Raw genomic sequence first — 18,665 nt, 5'->3', positions numbered from 1 at the left:
GTCAGGGAGGGTGCCCCATGTGTGAGAGGTAGGGTACCAGGTAGGTGGGGGATAGAATACCAGTTGGAAGAGGGTAGAGTATAAAAGCAAGGTCTGGGGACAGGAGAATATATCGGGGCCCAATAACCAGGGATTGCTGCTCCAGAAAGAGTCTGCTGTGCTTGGATTTGGGGTCAGCATTACTGTGTTCAGGTCATGGGAAGAGTTTCTGTGCTTGGATTAGGTCAGTGCTCATGTTGGTAGGTGGGCCTACTGAGCAGGAGGCAGGGGTGAAGTCCTGAAGCAGCATTAGGGCTGGTGTTTTCTGTTCCCGACCTGGCCAGCAGTGGTCAGATAGGGTCTCAGACAAGTGAGTTAGGGCTTAGAATAAATCAGGGGAATGGGAATTGTTTGAGGACAGGCAAAAAATGGCGAGGATCAGTGGAGGGTTGAATTGAGTCAGGGAGAATTGGGGTAGGCGAAGGTCAGGGTTACATTAGGGAATTGGGGGTTTGGCAGGGGGATTATTGTTTGGGACTCTGGAGTATTGTTCTGTGGTGGGGGGGGGGGGTTCAGGAATCAGGTTGGGTCTGGTGTCTGGGGAGAGTCAGCTAGGAAGGACTTCATGCAGATTTTAATCCTTCTAAGCGTTCCTGGGTAATTATGAATTCTCTGAAGTCTTAAAGTTAAAGACTTCTTCAGGAGATTTCAGAAACTGGAAGTTTCAATTTCTAGGGCAATTCCCACAGAGTCAGCTGCACTGGGACCTCATATGGTCTCAATATGCAATCTCAGTCCATACTGCTTCAATGGTCATCTTCCTATTAGATCTAGACCATTAAGAATGATAAATGAGAGATAACTTTATAAACACATGTATATTTTTAACAAACTCTTAACATTTTGCTATGACTGTTAACCTTCAATGTACCCTCTTTGCCTGTTATAACAATGGTTTGGGAACATGTAAATTGCATCACAATGACACAGTATTATATATTATGTCTCAGATACAAAAATCATAAATAATTTCAGCTGTATCAGTGTTAATAGTATCCTAAACTGTTCCAATATTATTTCTCTGCCATGCTGGCACCAAGGGCTATGACTCACAGTCAGAGTATACCGGCCTGATTTGCTGAGCTGGAACTTCTTATTGAGGGAAAATGGCAAATGACAATAAGCCCAACAGAAGCAGTTTCAGACAATATTATTAAATGCAGAAGTTACAATGTGCACTCTTGCTTACCCATGGAAGCAATACTTGTGTTTAGAACTGGCTCTAATACTTTTGCATAAAGTTAACATACAATATGTTTCACCAGTACAAAGTGATGAAAACATATAGAAAATTAAAGTACTATGGATGTTGCAAAAATAATTAAAAACAGAAAGTTGGTAGATCTACCAAGTGGTGCTAGCAGTGCCTATGAAGAGAGAAATAGAGTTAACATTTAAGCTCAGTGATCATTCAACAGAATTGGAATAAATTAGAAATGGTCAGCATGTTCCACATCTGATCTCCACTTTTTTACTTGCTCAAAACCGATGACAATTTGAACTTTACTCAGCTCTGATCAAATGTCCCAGGCTAGAAAGGCTGGATCTTTATGGAGTTGGGGAGACTCCATGGAGGTGTGAGGTTTGACTCTGTGCTTTCAGGATGCTGGACATAGGGATTGGGATGGGGACATAGCCTGGTACCAGAGTCATGAAGGGTCATGGGCACTGTGTACCATAAGTGGGCATAGGGCATATATGATAGGTGAATCTATATGATTGATGAAGGTTAGAGGGTCTTATTTTTATCAGTATGTTTGGGAAAAATTGTGTTGGGGTACTGAGTTGGGGATATTTTATCAGTCCACCTCAGTACCCTTTAGTTGCCTCCACCTTCTTTCATAGGAAGACTAGCCGAACTGCAATAAACATTTCATCTTTCTTAGCACTTGCTCTTGAGGTAGGCAAGTTGAACCAGGCATCTTCACAACTGCTACTATCTCCTAAAGGAACAAAACTGTTTTTCTCTCCACTAAATGCTGACAGATCTTCTAAGTATTTCCAACACTTCCTGTTTTTATTAAAAGTTAAGAGGCATGTATGAATGCAATATCAAGAAATTACTGTAAATCATTAACACATAATTAGCATATGTGTTAGCTGAAAAATGTGTTGCTGAAAAAGCGCAGCAGATCAGGCAGCATCCAAGGAGCAGGAGAATCGATATTTCGGGCCTAAGCCCTTCTTCAGGATTCCTGAAGAAGGGCTTATGCCCGAAACGTCGATTCTCCTGCTCCTTGGATTCTGCCTGACCTGCTACGCTTTTCCAGCAAGACATTTTTCAGCTCTGATCTCCAGCATCTGCAGTCCTCACTTTCTCCTATATGTGTTAGCTCTAAAACATAGAACAACTTAAACCTTAAGCAGGTTTCTTCATAGTTAGTCAAAAAATCATGCCATTGGAGGTATCTTGTGGTGAAAAGAATATTGTGTGACATACAATTCAATGCTGACAAGTTAGAGAAAAGAGTGAAATTATCTTGAAGTTGAGGAGTAGATGAGGTGAGGACCTTAAGACAGGCAGTCAGCATCATTTTAAGTGGGGAGTGGTCCAAGTGCTTGAAAATAATACAAGAGGAGAGTCTGTATTAGTAGCTACCTCCTGTAGTTGGCTCATATTAACACTTAGGGCAAGAAACTGATTGTAATTACTGGTAAGATTTTCATCTGCTATAATTATACGAAATAATTTTAAAAGTTATGGGGTGTGTAGCGATTGGAACCAGGTTGACCTTGTTGACTATGACATCATTGATTATGATTGTTAACCTGCGCCAATCAGGAAAGTCCTGGCTGACCAATATAATTAGGAGAAGCACCACCGCAGTTAGGCCGTAGTGTGGGGATAAGAAAAAGAACAGGAGATTAGGAAAAAAAAACACTGTAAAAAATTACACTGTAAAAAAAAATCAGGAGATTAGAATCTCCTCAGTTCAGGTAACTGACTCCAAACTGGCTGGCTACAGCCAGGGTACTGTGCAAAAGTAAATAAAGGGTGACTTGTTGACGGGATACCAGCCTCTCTGCAGTTATTTCAGGGGGGCAGGTCAGAGTTGTATATCTTATGGTTTATGTGCACTCATGGACACACCATGTGCACCAGACAAATTTATCTGCAGGACATGACATCAGCTGCACAAGCTTGAGCTCTGGGTTTCAAAAGTTCTTCATCCATTGGTAGAGGATCACATGGATTGCACGTTTAGGGAGGTGGTCACGCCACAGGTTAGCAAGTATGCTGGCAGCAAGGGTAGGAGTTACTGCCAGGCAATAAGATAATTATGCAGTATAGTAGTCCTCTTGCTTTTTAATTGGTATTCCAATTCGGATACTGGTGAGGGCAGTAGTTCTTCAGGGGAAAAGAGTCTGAGCTAAGTCAGCGGAGAACTGGATGAGTGAACACATGGCTGGAAAACTGGTATAAGAAGGTGATTATCAGATTTCTGGATTATTGGGACCAGTTCTGAGGAAGGTGCAATCTGTGCAAGCTAGACTGTCTACATCTGAGCAAGTTCAGGATAAATATCATGGCAGGGATATTTGCTAGTCCTTTTGAAGAGAGTTTAAACTAGATTGGCAGGGAGTTAGGTACCTGAGGGAAAATTCAGAGCAAAGATGGAAAACAGAAATTTAAGAACTGGCTCTAAAAGACAGAGGAAGGAGAAGTTAAATAAAAATGTACAGCACAGAAAATTGGTAATATTAAAAAGTATAAATGTAAACCCAAGGAGTATAATGAATAGAACTGATGATAGACACACTGTAGTATGAAATCATTGCTTTGATGGAAACCTGGCTTAATAAGGGGCAAATAGTAAATATTCTAAATTGGGGGAAGGCAAACTTTACGTGGCTGAGAGACGATATAGCAAAAGTGGTCTGGTTATAGCTACTTGAAGGAAAGTTAGTGACAAACCAATGGGATGCATTCAAAAGCACAGTTCTACTCAAACAGTGTATTGCCAAATCCAGAGTGCCCGAGCTGGCTATCCAGAAACACACCAGCAAAATAAAGCAGAAAAATAGAGCTCATGAAAATCTCAAAAAATAACACATTGGGGAGCTTAGTGGAACACAAAAAGAAAAGGGCAAAGTGAGAAAGGAAATTAGGTAAGCCAAAGGAGGATACAAAAATTATTGGCTGGTATTAAGGAGAATACAAATATGTTTTAACAGTGCATCAAAAGCAAGAGGATGACCAAAGAAAGGGTAGGTCCTATCAGAGATGTACATGATGCCTTATTCATGAATGCAAAACATGTGGGCAGGGTTGTCAGAGAGTCTATAGACTTTGTCTTTGCAAAGCAGAAGGATGATGCAGACATTCCAGTTGAAGAGGAAGAGAGTGAAATATTAGGTAATATAAGCACAATGAGAAGGGAAGTACTAATATTTGAGGGTGGATAAAACACATGGGCAAAATGAGTCATATTCTAGACTGTTGAAGAAATCAAAGGTAGAAATAGTGGATGCTCTGGAGATCATTTTCCAATCCTCATTAGATGCAGGATAGGTCAAGGCGAAATAGTTATAAGCTAGTGCGTTTGACTTAGAGTCATAGAATCATCGAGATGTGCAGCATGGAAACAGACCCTTCGGTCCAACTCATCCATGTCAACCAGATATCCCAACCAAATCTAGACCCACCTGCCAGCACCCCGCCCATATCTCTCCAAACCCTTCCTATTCATATGACCATCCAGATGCCATTTAAATGTTGCAATTGTACCAGCCTCCACCACTTCCTCTGGCAGCTCATTCCATCCATCCTCTGCATGAAAATGTTGTCCCTTAGGTCTCTTTTATATCTTTCCCTTCTCACCCTAAACATATTCCCTCTAGTTCTGGACTTTCCCACCTCAGGGAAGAGGCTTTGTCTATTTATCCTATCCATGCCCCTCATGACTTTATAAACCTCTGTAAGGTCAGCTCTCAGCATCCAATGCTCCAGGGATATCAGCCCCAGCCTATTCAACCTCTCCCTACAGGTCAAATCCTCCAGCCCTGGCAACATCCTTGTAAATTGTTTCTGAACCCTTTCAAGTTTCACAACATCTTTCCGATAGAAGAAGACCAGAATTGCATGTAATATTCCAAAAGTAGCCTAACCAGTGTCCTGCATAGCCACAACATGACATCCCAACTCCTGTACTCAATACTCTGACCAATAAAGGACAGCATACCAAACGCCTTCTTCATTATTCTATCTACCTGCGACTCCACTTTCAAGGAGCTATGAACCTGCACTCCAAGGTCTCTTTCTTCAGCAATATTCCCTAGGACCTTACCATTAAAAGTGTATAAGTCCTGCAAAGATTTGCTTTCCCAAAATGCAGCACCTCGCATTTATCTAAATTAAATTCAATCTGCCATTTCTCAGTCCATTGGCCCATCTAATCAAGACCCATTGTAATCTGAGGTAACCTTCTTAGCTGTCCAATTTTTGTGCCATCTGCAAACTTACTAACTGTACCTCTTATTCTCACATCCTAATCATTTGTATAAATGATGAAAAGTATTGTACCCAGCACCGATCCTTGTGGCACTCCACTGGTCACAGGCCTCCAGTTTGAAAAACAACCCTCCACCACCACCCTCTGTCTTCTATCTTTGAGTTAAAAATCAATGTTGAGGGTTAACTTGGAGAATCATGATTTAATCAAGGATTGTCAGCCTGGGAAGGTCCTGCTTTACTTAACTTCATTGACTATTTGTGGTAGTAACAAGGATTAATGAGGGTAGTGCATTGGATGTTGTACACATTTTATTAACATTTGAGATAAATCTTACACAGCAGATAGTTACGAATAAAATAAAGGCCATGGAATACAGGGGAATGTGATGAGTTGCATCTATAATTGGCTCAGTGACAGGAAACAAAAGGTAATAGTCGATGGATATGTTTATGAATGGAAGGATGATTCTGATGGCATTCCACAGAGCTCATTTCTGGTTTCTTGCTGTTTGTGGTAATGATTCAGATGTAAATATCAGAGGTATAATTAGGACATTTGCAGATGACACAAAAATGAGCTGGGCAACTGATATTGAAGATGATGGCAGTCAACTGTAGGAACATCAATGGTTTGGTTGAGTGGTTGGAAAGTGACAGATTACAAGTGCCAAATCTGAAGAAGTGTGAGGTTATGCATTTAACAAGGAGGAGAAAGTGAGGACTGCAGATGCTGGCAAACAAAGCAAAGGAATGTACAACAAGTGGGAGGCTATCAAGACAGGTAGAGGAATGACCTTGGAGCACATGTTCACAGGTCCCTAAAGGCGACAGAACAAGTACATAAAGTAGTAAAGAAGCATATGGAATGCTTTACTTCATGGGTCAAGATACTGAATACAAGAGCAGAGACATTATGCTTGAACTATGAAAGACACTGGTTAGGGCATAGCTGGAATTTTGTAAACAGTTTTGGTCACCATATTACAGGAAGGACACTACCACAATTCTCTCTCTCGACAGAACACTGAGGAGATCTACAAGAATATTGCCAAGGCTTTATAATTGCAGTTATGTGGAAAGAAGGTTAAGTGGTGACTCAACCAATGCTTACAAAATAATGGGAAGCCTGGCTAGAGTGGGCAAGAAAAACCTGTTTTCCCTTACAAAAATACCGAGAGATATCAAATTTGTCGCGTGTCTCGCCCATAGGTGTTCAAGGTTTGTGTAAAGATTTGCAGCTTGGTTGCCGATTGCGGTAGTTGTGGGACTCCGTCAATAATCACATTGACCTAGACCCAATATACCGACCACTGCAACGAACAACCAGAATCGGCAACAGGAACCATACCAAATAAATTCTAACCGACACAGTTCAGCAGTGCTTCACAGCACTGAGGATGTCACCCAGATAGAGGACTAAATGTCAGCAAAGCAACTTCCCAGCTCAGCGAATACACCCACAACTACTTAAGAGATACCAAATATCAAATGGCCACAGATTTAAGGTGATTGGTAGAAGGATAAGTGGGGGTATGAGAAAAGAAATTTCGCCCAGAGGGTGGTGGATTCTGGAATTCACTGCCTGGATGTTTGGAATTGAGGAAAAAAAAACCCTCAACCCATTTAAAAAGGAACTTGGATCTAGACCTGGTGCACTGTAACATGTAAGGCTACGGACCAGTTCTAGTGAGTGGGCAACAAGTTTATTTAAAGCTGAGTGGTCTTTCTCTGTGTTGTAACTTCTTCATGATTTTATGTTCTAAGTAATTGCTTCCAAGGACCTAATTTTGATACCAAAGTGTGAAATGCCTGTGTGTTGTCCTTCACCTTCACTGGACCCATTTATACTCTTAACAAGCATAATGGAAAGGATTATTCATTGGAAACTTCCTTTTTCTGACATCAAATCTATTTTTAAAAATGACATTAGTATGTCATAGTGATTAACAATTAAGGATTCAATTACGTATCTTGTTAAGAGGATGGTGGCTCAGCTTTAAAATTAAATCCATCATTAAAGCTACAAAGAAACATAAATTACCCTATTACAGAACAGTACAATTGTTAAAAAAAAAATTCAGTCATAAGGGGGCTCTTTACAAAATAATTACTGGTATCAATTTTAACATCAGAGCAGTACTAAGGGGGAAATTCAGTGTACAAGTGCTTCAACATTAAAGAAAACACAAAGAACTGCAGATGCTGGAAATCTGAAACAAAAGAACAAGTCAGGTAGTATCTGTGAGAGAGCAGATTTCATTTATCATGTAGACCTTGAATCAAAGTTGAAGAAATTACAAAGAAGCAGCATTTTAAAAATGAACAGAATTTTGTTGTGCTTCTTCTTGAATTCTGCTGATCTATAAATATTTGATAAAGACTACACCAAAAATAATGGCAACTGAGAATATCATGATCAGTGGGGCAAGACATTAGGAACATGGCATTGATGAGGAAGCAAACAGAATTATTGGAGCAGTTTAGAGAAAGAAGTGGCAGGAAATAGGGGTGATATGCAAATAAAATAGTGGATGAGAGAGGATGGGATGTGAACAAGTGGGAATATAGCAAGAGGGAAGGAAGGACAGCAGCAGGCTGACAGAGCAGAGGGAGAAGAGATAGTGGGAGAGAAAGAGCAGCTATGGGAAACTGTAATGTAAGTGAGATAGAGGCCTGTGTTTTCTTTAAGTAATGAGGAGCCTGACACATATAAAATGTTGACCTTGGATCCAAACTCCTGTCCCCATAACCAGTAAAAGCCAATTTCACTTGAGGACAAAAAATGACTCAGACTTAGATGAAATCTGAGTTCAGGAAAACTCCATTTTCACCTGCGTGAGGGCCTATTACTGCAGAATGAGAATTACAAACTTTTGGATTAATTGGTAAGCTAGTTAAGGGCAGCAAAAATCTATGAAACTAAAATAGCCGTCTTGTGTCTGTGTGCATAAATAGAAAATTCAAACAGTTTCAATAGCTAGATGTAAGTTTGCTCGCTGATCTGTAAGGTTCATTTTCAGACGTTTCGTCACCATACTTGGTAACATCATCAGTGAGCCTCCGATGAAGCATTGGTGGTATGTGTTTCAGTTTCCTTGGGTTGTAGATGTCATTTCCTATGTGATGTCATTTCCTGTTCTTTTTCTCAGGGGGTGGTAAATGGGATCAAAGTCAATGTGTTGGATAGACATCCAGAACTTCAATCTGAGCTACAAATCTTCTCAAAACTCACTAGTTTCAATCGCTTTCACTGCTATCATTATAGCAATATTAATTCTTTACTGTTTTCCACGATTTATTACTATCACAGGAATTGTAAGTTTTCGGTTTGAATGACAGTCCAGGAAAGATTACCATTTTGATGTTGGGATTATGAATATAGATGTTTGTTTCAATAAGGAATTGTATACTTGTAGGAATTTAAATGCATAGAATAATCTTTCATGAATGGGAACCTCTTTTAAATTCAGTGAACTATTTAATAAATATCTAGATTTTCATGTTGTCTAACTTCAACATGGCTTTTGAGATTTGCCCATGGTGGATATTGGATGTTTTTGGCATGGATATTTTTAAGGCAAATGATTCAAGTCATGACTTGGCACTAAATTGACAACAGTGCTGTCAGGGTTATAGGAGTAGGTGCAGGGCATGGAATGGCTCTAACAATGTTGCATAGGGGCTATAAAGGGCTATGAGATGCTTTGGAGCATGACTTGGCATGCAGGTACACAAACACACTAATTAGAAAGTTATGTTAGCTACTTAGCCTTCAAGTATACACCACCATTCAGTAGGATTATGACTTAAGTGATTTAAACCTGAACTTCACATTTGTGCCTACCCTGATAACCTTTTACCTCTTTGCTTATCATGAATCTATTTACTTCTAACCTAAAAATATTTAAAGATTCTATCTCTTCTGCCTTTCAAAGAAGGACTCTCCAAAGGCTCTCATATCAGAGAGAAAATAAATTCCTTATCACTGCTTTAAATGGCTGACCCCTATCTTTTAAATAATGATCCCCCATCTATCCTGTTAAATCTCCTCAGGATCTTGTAGTTTTAATGAAGTTACTTTAGTCTAGTAAATCTCTGAACTGCTTCCAATGCAATTGCAACTTTCTTTAAATTGGGAAACGAATACCATACACAGTACTCCAGAAATGCTGTCAACAATGTCTTATATAACTGAAGTACAACCTTTTGACTTTTGTATTCAATTTCCCTTATGATAAATAATAATATTCTATTCGTTTTTCTAATTACTTGCTGTGCCTGCACGCTAACCTTTTGCAAGAAGGGGTGGCACAGTGGTTCAGTGGTTAGCATTGCTGCCTTACAGTGCCAGGGACCCAGGTTCAATTCCCACCTTGGGCAACTGTCTATGTGGAGTTTGCACATTCTTCCCGTGTCGACGTGAGTTTCTTCTGGGTGCTCCGGTTTCCTCCCACAGTCTAAAGATGTGCAGGTTAGGTGAATTGGCCATGCTAAATTGCCCGTAGCGTTAGGTGCAGTAGTCAGGAACAAATGTGGGGGAATGGGTCTCGGTGGGTTGCTCTTCGGAGGATTAGTGTGGACTTGTTGGGCCGAAGGACCTGTTTCCACACTTTAGGGAATCTAATCTAATTCATGCATCTCAGATATCTGCAATCTTTCACCATGTGGATAATTGAGTTCCTTTCATTCTTCCTGCCAAAATGGACAGTTTCACAATTTCCTATATAGTATGCCGTTTGCCAGATTTTTACTCTTAGTTTACTGAATTATATTGTTTTGTAGGCTCCTGCTTTCTGTCTTCGGCGCTTTTCAAATAAAGAAGTTACATTAGCTGCTATTGAATCTAGTGGAATTTTCTAGAAGAACAATCTTCACTTCGTTAACTATTATTTTTTAAATAGCAGTAGAACCACCTTCAATCTGTCTTCACAACAATTTTGGCTCTCTTTCTTTCCTTCTCCAATTTCTTCCTTCTTATTAACCACTGGGGTCATTTGGGAGGTGTGTATTAGTGAGATTGGGCAGGGAGAGGTGGATGGGAAATGAAGCACAAGGGTTGAGGACTCGACTCCTAATCTTTAAAAAAAAATTAAGTCCCAGAAAAGTGAGGTGGATTTTTTAACCAGCTCATCTCATACTATCTCTGAATCATATCCAGAGATGACAGGCCCAATTCTTTCCCACAAATTTCATTTCCAGACACATGGAATGCAGGTCCCACTATTTAGGGCACTTCTTCCCAAAGCAGACACAGTAAAGCATGAGATTTCTTGATTCTAACCACCTTTTCTCAAGCAAAAATCCAGGCTAGGAAGTGGGGAGGGGGGAAGAAGGAGGAGGACGAAAGCGGGGAAGAGAGGGAATATACAGTGGGAGTAGAGAGCACAGTGACGAATGGAGGAAGACAGCATAAGAGCACATAAGAAAGAAGAAGTGGGGAAAAAGACCAAAGGGAAAGAGAAAAAGGGAAGCATGGGATTAAGAATTGGAATGCAATGTAGCAGAACGCAAGGAAGATTGACAAAGGAAAGGGAGAAAATATATTGCAGCAGGTTTTGTTTGAGTCACTGGGTTACGGTAAGCACCACTTCCTTTCCTGGCTTCAAGTATTTATGTGCTGGATTTGGCAGCTCACGTCTCCTTTCATAGTTGTTTTCTTTCAGTTAATGGCTGCAAAAATCTAAGGATTTCAATATTATAGTCACTGACATGCCTGTCCAGAATAAGCAACTCTGATCCTTTCAAAAGCCAATGCACAAGTAGGGCAAAGTTGAATTTCACACTTTTATCATGTTTTTCTCCACCCACTTCTCTCTTGTCCATTATAGGTAGAGAAAAGATGGGTTAACATTCCCTGATTACCAGTCCTCTATATGTTTTAAAACAGCTGCTGAAGGACCTGCTCTAAGAGCCTTTTTATACAAGTTTACTTTTGAATTGTGTTCACTTTTACAGATCTGCACATCTTTGTCAACTTCTGAAATATTGATGGAAATATTTAAGAACAACGGTTTCATTTGCTCTTTATTTAACATTCACTAACTATTGTGGGTCTTTCCACTTGGTCTGACTACCCATAACAGCCATATCCACCTAAATGAAGAGTACAGACAAATACTTACACCATTATTGTATTGAACAGTGCATACCACGTCAAGGGCAATTAAGGATGGGGATTAAATGCTGGCTAGCCTGCAACATCCACATACAATGAATTAAAAGAGCTCTTGTTTCATATGTGAAACAATATGGCCTTGGCAAAATAAAATGCATTTACCTGTTTGCATTTATAGCTTGGTGTTGTTATGTACTCCTGAGCAAACTCTAATTTGCTAAATACCTGATGCACATTGAAGGCATTATGACAGCATTATATTTAATCTATTGGTCTTTATATGTGTAAGCATGACATATTCTGACATCAAATTGAAGTTATTCAAGGTGCTTCCTGATCGTCTTTCAGAATTTCTATAATTGTATCTCACCGTAATAATTTTATTGGAAATATTTTTTCTCAATTACTGCACTTGAAAACAAAAATATACCATTAGACTAGAAGGACTTGGAAAAGTTATAGCAAATTTATAACGAATGCTTTATTATCACAAAACATGTGTACTGTGGTTAATCATATTCATGTGTCATGAAAAAGTATTATATATGTTAGTAGTAGTAATTACAAGTATGGATTTAATGTATGCATAAGTATTTCAAGTTTAAGAACACTGATATAATAATGGATTCTATATGTTTAGATTTTTCTTGCAAATAACTCAACAGATGAAGGATCTAATTCCAATCTTTTTTTCTATCAAAGGAAATCTTAAGTAGCTTACTCACCATGATGCACGACTCTCTTCAGCCCACTGATAATAGGAACCAGTGCAAGGTTGTCCTGGATGGTAGCCTACGTGTAGAATATATGCATTCTGTTAGATCTTCCTTGGCAACTGATAAAATGATCTTCAATTTTAATCTTTAAAAAAAATCTTATCTGTCAGTTTTTTTAAAGTTATCTACTAAGATAATACTTAAATACAGAAGATTGAACATATAGTCGAATTAGGTTCTAGAGATTCAACTGCTTTTCTACAAGATAGTTGTTGTCTCTATCCCTTACCTTCATCCAACAGATGTTCATTTCCATTTCTGTTATCACCTCAATTATTCCAAGTCCCTTTTGTTTGATTTCGCATCATGCAATATGTACATTTCTATAATTTCTCTGTAAGTTCCACTGACTTTCTGCTCATACTGAGATTGTAGATCAGGAGAAACCCTACATTTCAGACAACGTGTTCAGGAAAAGGAAGCAGGTAATCTGAGTAAAGCTCAGGGGTGATGCAATTTCTCAAGATAAGTTATTCATCCAGGCTTTTGTGTAAATTTGCAAACTAAAAATGGAATGGAAGATTTAAAACTCCCAATAAATATAAATCTAGAAGTACATTTTTTAAAAAAAAAGAAACAATTCTTTGTTTTATTTATAGCAGTAAAAGGAATAGAAGTAAGTCAAAATTGAATTGCGGTATTGTATTTTACTTCATATCGTAGCTGAGGAAACATTATACAATGCAAATAGTGAGGTGGAAGAGATAGGATTCATGAACATTTAGAGAGGCAAAAATTGATTAAGGAGAGTCGGCATGGTTTTGTGCAAGGAAAACCATGTCTCAGAAAGTTGATTGAGTTTCCAAAAAGATTGATGATGGCAGCATAGTAGATATTGCTACCATAAGGATTTTAGTAAAGCCTTTCACAAGGTTTTGCATTATAAACTAGTTAATAAAGTTAGGTCACATGGGATTCAGGGTGAGCTTGCCAATTGGCTTCACAGCAGGAGAGAGTAATGGTGGAGGGTTGGTTTTCAGACTGGAGGCCTGTGATCAGCGGTGTTCCACAGGGATTGGATCTGGGTCCTCTTTTGTTAGTCATTTATATAAATGATTTGAATGAGAATATAGAAGGCATGGGTAATAAGTTTGTGGAAGATACCAACATTGGTGGCAATGTAGACCGTGAAGAAGGTTTTCTAAGATTACAAAGAGATCTTCATCAAATGGGTCAATGGGCTAAAAAATGTCAGATGGAGTTCAGAGTCGAAGAGTGTGGTGCTAGAAAGCACAGCTGGTCAGGCAGCATCTGACGAGCAAGACAATCAACATTTTGGCATAAACCCATCTTCAGGAATGAGGTTTGTGGTCCAAGGGGGGTGAGAGATCTATCACTTTCACCCTCACCTTCGTCTACTATCGCATTCTCAGTTACCTTGCCCCAGCCCCACCCCTCCTCCCACTTATCTCTCAGTCCCCCGGTCCACAAGCCTCATTCCCAATGAAGGGCTTATGTCCTTCTCCTGCTCCTCAGATGCTGCCTGACCAGCTGTGCTTTTCCAGCACCACACTCTTCAACTCTGGTCTCCAGCATCTGCAGTCCTCACTTTCTCCTCACAGATGGCGCTCAATGTGGATAAATGCGAGGTATTGCATTTTCATACAACAAACAAGGGCAGGGCTTACACAATTAATGGTAGGGCCTTGGGTTGTGTTATAGAACACTATAGTCTTATAGAACCTGGATGCAGATACATAATTCTTCAAAGTTTGCATCACATATAGACAGGGTGGTTAAAAAAGCATTTGTCATGCTTGCCTTCATTGCTCTGTCCACTGAATATAGGAATTGGGAAGTCATGTTGAAGCTATACAGAACATGAAGGTGAAGCCTTGTCTGAAATACAATGTCCAGTGCTATTCACCCAGTTAAAGAAGGATATTGTCAAGCTAGAGAGGGTTCAGAAGAAATTTACCAGGATGTTGCCATGTATGGAAGGTTGGAGTTATAAAGAAAGGCTGGATAGGCTGTGACTTTTTCACTGGAGCGTAGGACGTTGAGTGGCAATCTGATAAAAGTTTATAAAATAATGAGAGGTATAGATAGAGTTAATGGTGGTTGTCTTTTCTGTAGGGGAGAAAGTGAGGACAGCAGATGCTGGAGATCAGAGCTGAAAATGTGTTGCTGGAAAAGCGCAGCAGGTCAGGCAGAATCCAAGGAACAGGAGAATCCGTAGGGTACATACTCTTAAGGTGAGAGGAGAGAGATTAAGAAAAGATATAAGAGGCAATTTTTTTTACATGGGGGGTGATGCGTGTGTGGAATGAACTTCCCGAGAAAGTGGTGGGTATGGGTAAAATTACAACATTTAAAAGACATTTAATAAGAAACGTTTGGAGGCATATAGCCCAAGAGCAAACAGGTGGGATTAGTTTAGTTTGGGATTACGTTCGGCATGGACTGGTTTCACGGAAGGGTCTGTTTCCGTGCAGTATGACTCTATGACTCTTCTTGGAACATTAAGATACTAATAAATAAAATTATAGAATAGATAGCACCATAGAGACATTATAAGTTGGAGACTTATGTTTAACAGCACCAGATGCATACGTACCAAGTTTTCAAAATCAGGAAACATTGATCAATACGTGATAAATTTTACACAAATAAGTCAGTTCCTCAGAGTACAGAGCGCTTGTGCACAGCCTCTTTAATGACATAATTCTAGTCAATGTTATTGAAAACAAGGTCAGCTAGACTGCTAAGAGAAAAGAAATCCAATCTGCAGAAAGCAGTTGATTTTCATCAGGCAGCTGAAGCCAGCATGATAAAGTTAAAACTAGCAATGCTGTAAAAGCATTATGAGTGGAAATATCAATGTGAGAGAAAAAAAAAATTAGATCTTGCTGATCATCAACAGGTCATGGATTTTAAATACTATGATAAATTGGATGAGAAGAAAAACAACCGGCAACTGGCCAAATCTCATAGATTGTGAAAAACCAAGTCTCTTTGATAGAGTGCATATTCAAGCAAAAATAATTTTTGTCAAAGGATAAAATAGCTCACAAAAAGGATAAGCAATCTGAGAGCGAGAAAAATATTTTTTATGGATCAGTTCAGAAAACTGATTGTTCACTCACTTGAAGGTGAATAACATACTGTTTTAAATCAGATAAATTAACTGACTTTATATCATGTCACAGTATATTTACAATTGTGTAAAACTGATGACATCTAATTCAAAATAGAAGGACATTAAGACAAATATCAAAGCTATTAAACAATGAGTCCTTCCAGTGTTTAGGGTTCTGATCATGTAAATCACTGGGTTACAGAAAATAACTCACAATCACCAACAATAGGTAAGCAACATAGAACATGTTGTCATATTTAAACACTCAGAATAAATGGCAAGGAAAAACAGCAAGGTGGAGGCAGATATTTAAACACTTGTAATGACCACTGAGAGCTAAATGAAATGGAAAAATTTAGGGAGTGAACTTCAATTTGGCTTCTCCCACTCTACCACCACAAATGTCAAATTTATTCACTAAAAAAGTGTTGCACTTATACAGCACTTTTCACTCAACATAGGACATCTCAAGGTGCTTCACTGAGACAATTAGATATTTTGATGTGACACTGTTGTAATGTAGACTTCAATCCCATTTTGTAATGTAAGAGCAGAAGTCCCACATAGCAAGTCTATAAACCAGGCTGATGGCTCAGTTAACTAATTAATTTATTTGCTGTTTTGGGACATCACCATCTAAGCCAGCAAAAATGCCCTTGAGAACCACCTCCTTGAACCACCACAGACATTAGTGTTGACCCTCAATGCTGTTCGCAAGGGAGTTCCAGGTTTTTGATCCAATAAATGAACAAAGGTTGATATTTCCAGATTAGGATAGTGTTGGGTTGGAGGGGAATTTGCAGATACTGGGGATCCCACATATCTGTTGCACTTGTGCTTTTGGATTAATACACATAACTATGATGTTGTAGTTAATACAGAAACTTAGTTGAGAAAGGAACAAGACTGGCAACTTAATGTTCTGGAATTTAGATGTTTCAGGTGAGATAGAGAGGGATAAAAAAGAGGCGGGGGTTTGCATTACTGATAAGGGAAAATATGACAGCTGTACTAAAGGAGGGATGCTTCACATATATGTGAATAGACAGGGATTAGAGGGATACAGACAGCATAGTGTCAAAAGGTTTTTGGATTATGATGGCATCATGTGTTGGCGCAGTCTTTCAGGGCTGAAGGGCCTGTTCTTGTGCTGTACTGTTCTTTGTTTGGAAGTTGTTGTGAGTTAAGTCTGATGAGTTGCTGAAGTACATTTTGTGTGAGATATGCATTAATGACACTGTGCACTTCAGGTTCAGCATGTGAATATATAAGGTGCTGGATGGACCACCAATGAAACAGACTGTTTTGTTGTTTATAGAGCGTGTTGAGTGAGTTGCACTAATCCAAGCAAGTGCAGAATATTCCATCTTGCTTGTGGCAGTATTTACCAGGGATAACCATACCAACCTATCAATGTTTCAGCCAGAATCAGATGCTGTTGCTGAAATATTGCAGAAAGGTTAGGTTGCAGTTATCTTTGCAGACAGGATCATTGTGTGTGCATTGGCACTGACCGGAAGATCCTTGTATCCCCATTTGTAAAGACCTTAAAATTAAACACTCAACTTAACCAGTCTCCTTACTTAAGCCTTGTACAGACTTTTAAGAAATGAAATATTAGGATCCAAATTATTTATTTCAATAAGGAACAAGAAGACTCTAATCATCTTCATACGATTAAGCTTGCATGCTTAACATCTGATCCACTCTGACATGATATTTTCATGCAGACATTCTACAATATTTAATTCAACTTCTTACTTGAAGGTTACTTTTTTATGCAAAGTAGTTTCATTATTATTTTTCCATAAAGGTCCCAAATTCAATCCCGGTTGAATTAGCTGATCTCAAAGTGGTAGATGATGTATTATATTTGGCCTTACTGTACAGAAATTTGATCAAGTTCCCCAGTTCTGATCAGCACTTTGCAGCCTTTACTTTCTTTATTGGAAGTGCATGTGTGACAATTGAGCACTGGAGTCCAATTGGCCATATATTGAATATTTAGCCAAAACATCAATGTTTGGGTTTATGGATAAATATTGGCTGATCAGAAGAGGTGTGAAAAGGTAACTAAAAATCTGAGAATTCGGCAATGGAGTCATAATCTTTGAGAGAATAAGAAACAACACAAAGCAATGTTAATACCATTCAGTGATCCACAAATTGCACATGGATGAAAAAATTAAAATCGTGGTATGATGCACTCTCAAGAGTTCAAAAATTCTTAAGGTGTAAATTGTTTTTTGGAAAACCTGGAAAACTATTCTCTACACACCTGTACAGAGATCTCAAAATATACCTCAGCAAAGTCTGAGAAGACAAACAATGCTAAGCAGAGTGCATTGTCCAGAAGTATGGAAGATAAACAGATCATTGTAGAAAATCAGATAGTGGCCCACACATCTTGAAGTTATCTGCAATCTTGTGACCAATCCTGTGTCAATAAGAATAGAAAATTTTGCCTTTCTTTTCTTCACTACACATCATAACGGCAGGAAACTTGCCTGTATGGCAAGGTTCAGCTCTGAGAAATTAAAAGATTTTGCTATTGACAATACAGTCAACAGTCCACTACAGCAACAGCAATTGGTTTTCTTCAGCTAACCCAAAAAGCAAGTGGGCTGACACTATAATCAAAAACACATACTTTTCTCAAATAGGTACCAAGCAATATTATTGTGAGACACAATAGAAGAAATTGTCAGATTTATACTTAATGAATTTATAGCATCTACTAGCATTTATGAGAGAGACAATACTTTTTCTGTTATCATCAGTTTGCCTTCAATTCAATAATGCTGTCACACAAGTGAGGTTTTGTTTGGATCTTCATGCAACTCTACAGTCAGCGCATAGCGGAGAATGACCTACCTGGTGTGCAGATTTCCTTCCTTTCCTTTTCTTCCCTGTTATAATTCTGTTTCATGATTAACACATGGTGACTCAAAGCATGAAGGAGATTGTGACAAGTTGGCACCATTTTCAACAATCAGTAGAAATCTCAGTTACTAATGTCAATGGTTCCATGCTTTGATCAGAACTTCTGAGTGTCTTTGCAGCGTTTTCTTGGTCATCTGTGCAGTGTTAGCTACGAAAGATAGGAACTGGGTGAGGTTTGTCTTGACAAGGGGAGCTGAGATTCTCTTTGGTTTTCCACGTATAATATCCAATTCCATTTAAGTTAATTTTTCAGGAGTT

General features: G+C 38.9%; 1 protein-coding gene across 3 annotated transcripts in view; it reads right to left on the bottom strand.

Annotated features, from left to right (window-relative positions):
- LOC132822357 (receptor-type tyrosine-protein phosphatase gamma-like) overlaps window positions 1-18,665 on the bottom strand; it is a 695,764-nt gene that overhangs the window by 236,008 nt on the left and 441,091 nt on the right. For all 3 annotated transcript variants that reach the window (XM_060835658.1, XM_060835659.1, XM_060835660.1), the window contains one exon: window positions 12,335-12,401. In XM_060835658.1, coding sequence (XP_060691641.1) covers window positions 12,335-12,401 — 67 coding nt within the window. The remainder of the gene's footprint in view (window positions 1-12,334; window positions 12,402-18,665) is intronic.

This window comes from Hemiscyllium ocellatum, chromosome 14, assembly GCF_020745735.1.
Source record: "Hemiscyllium ocellatum isolate sHemOce1 chromosome 14, sHemOce1.pat.X.cur, whole genome shotgun sequence".
Lineage (NCBI taxonomy): Eukaryota > Metazoa > Chordata > Chondrichthyes > Orectolobiformes > Hemiscylliidae > Hemiscyllium > Hemiscyllium ocellatum.
The sequence above is the reverse complement of the archived record's forward strand: the minus strand, read 5'-3'. Positions and strand labels throughout refer to the sequence as shown.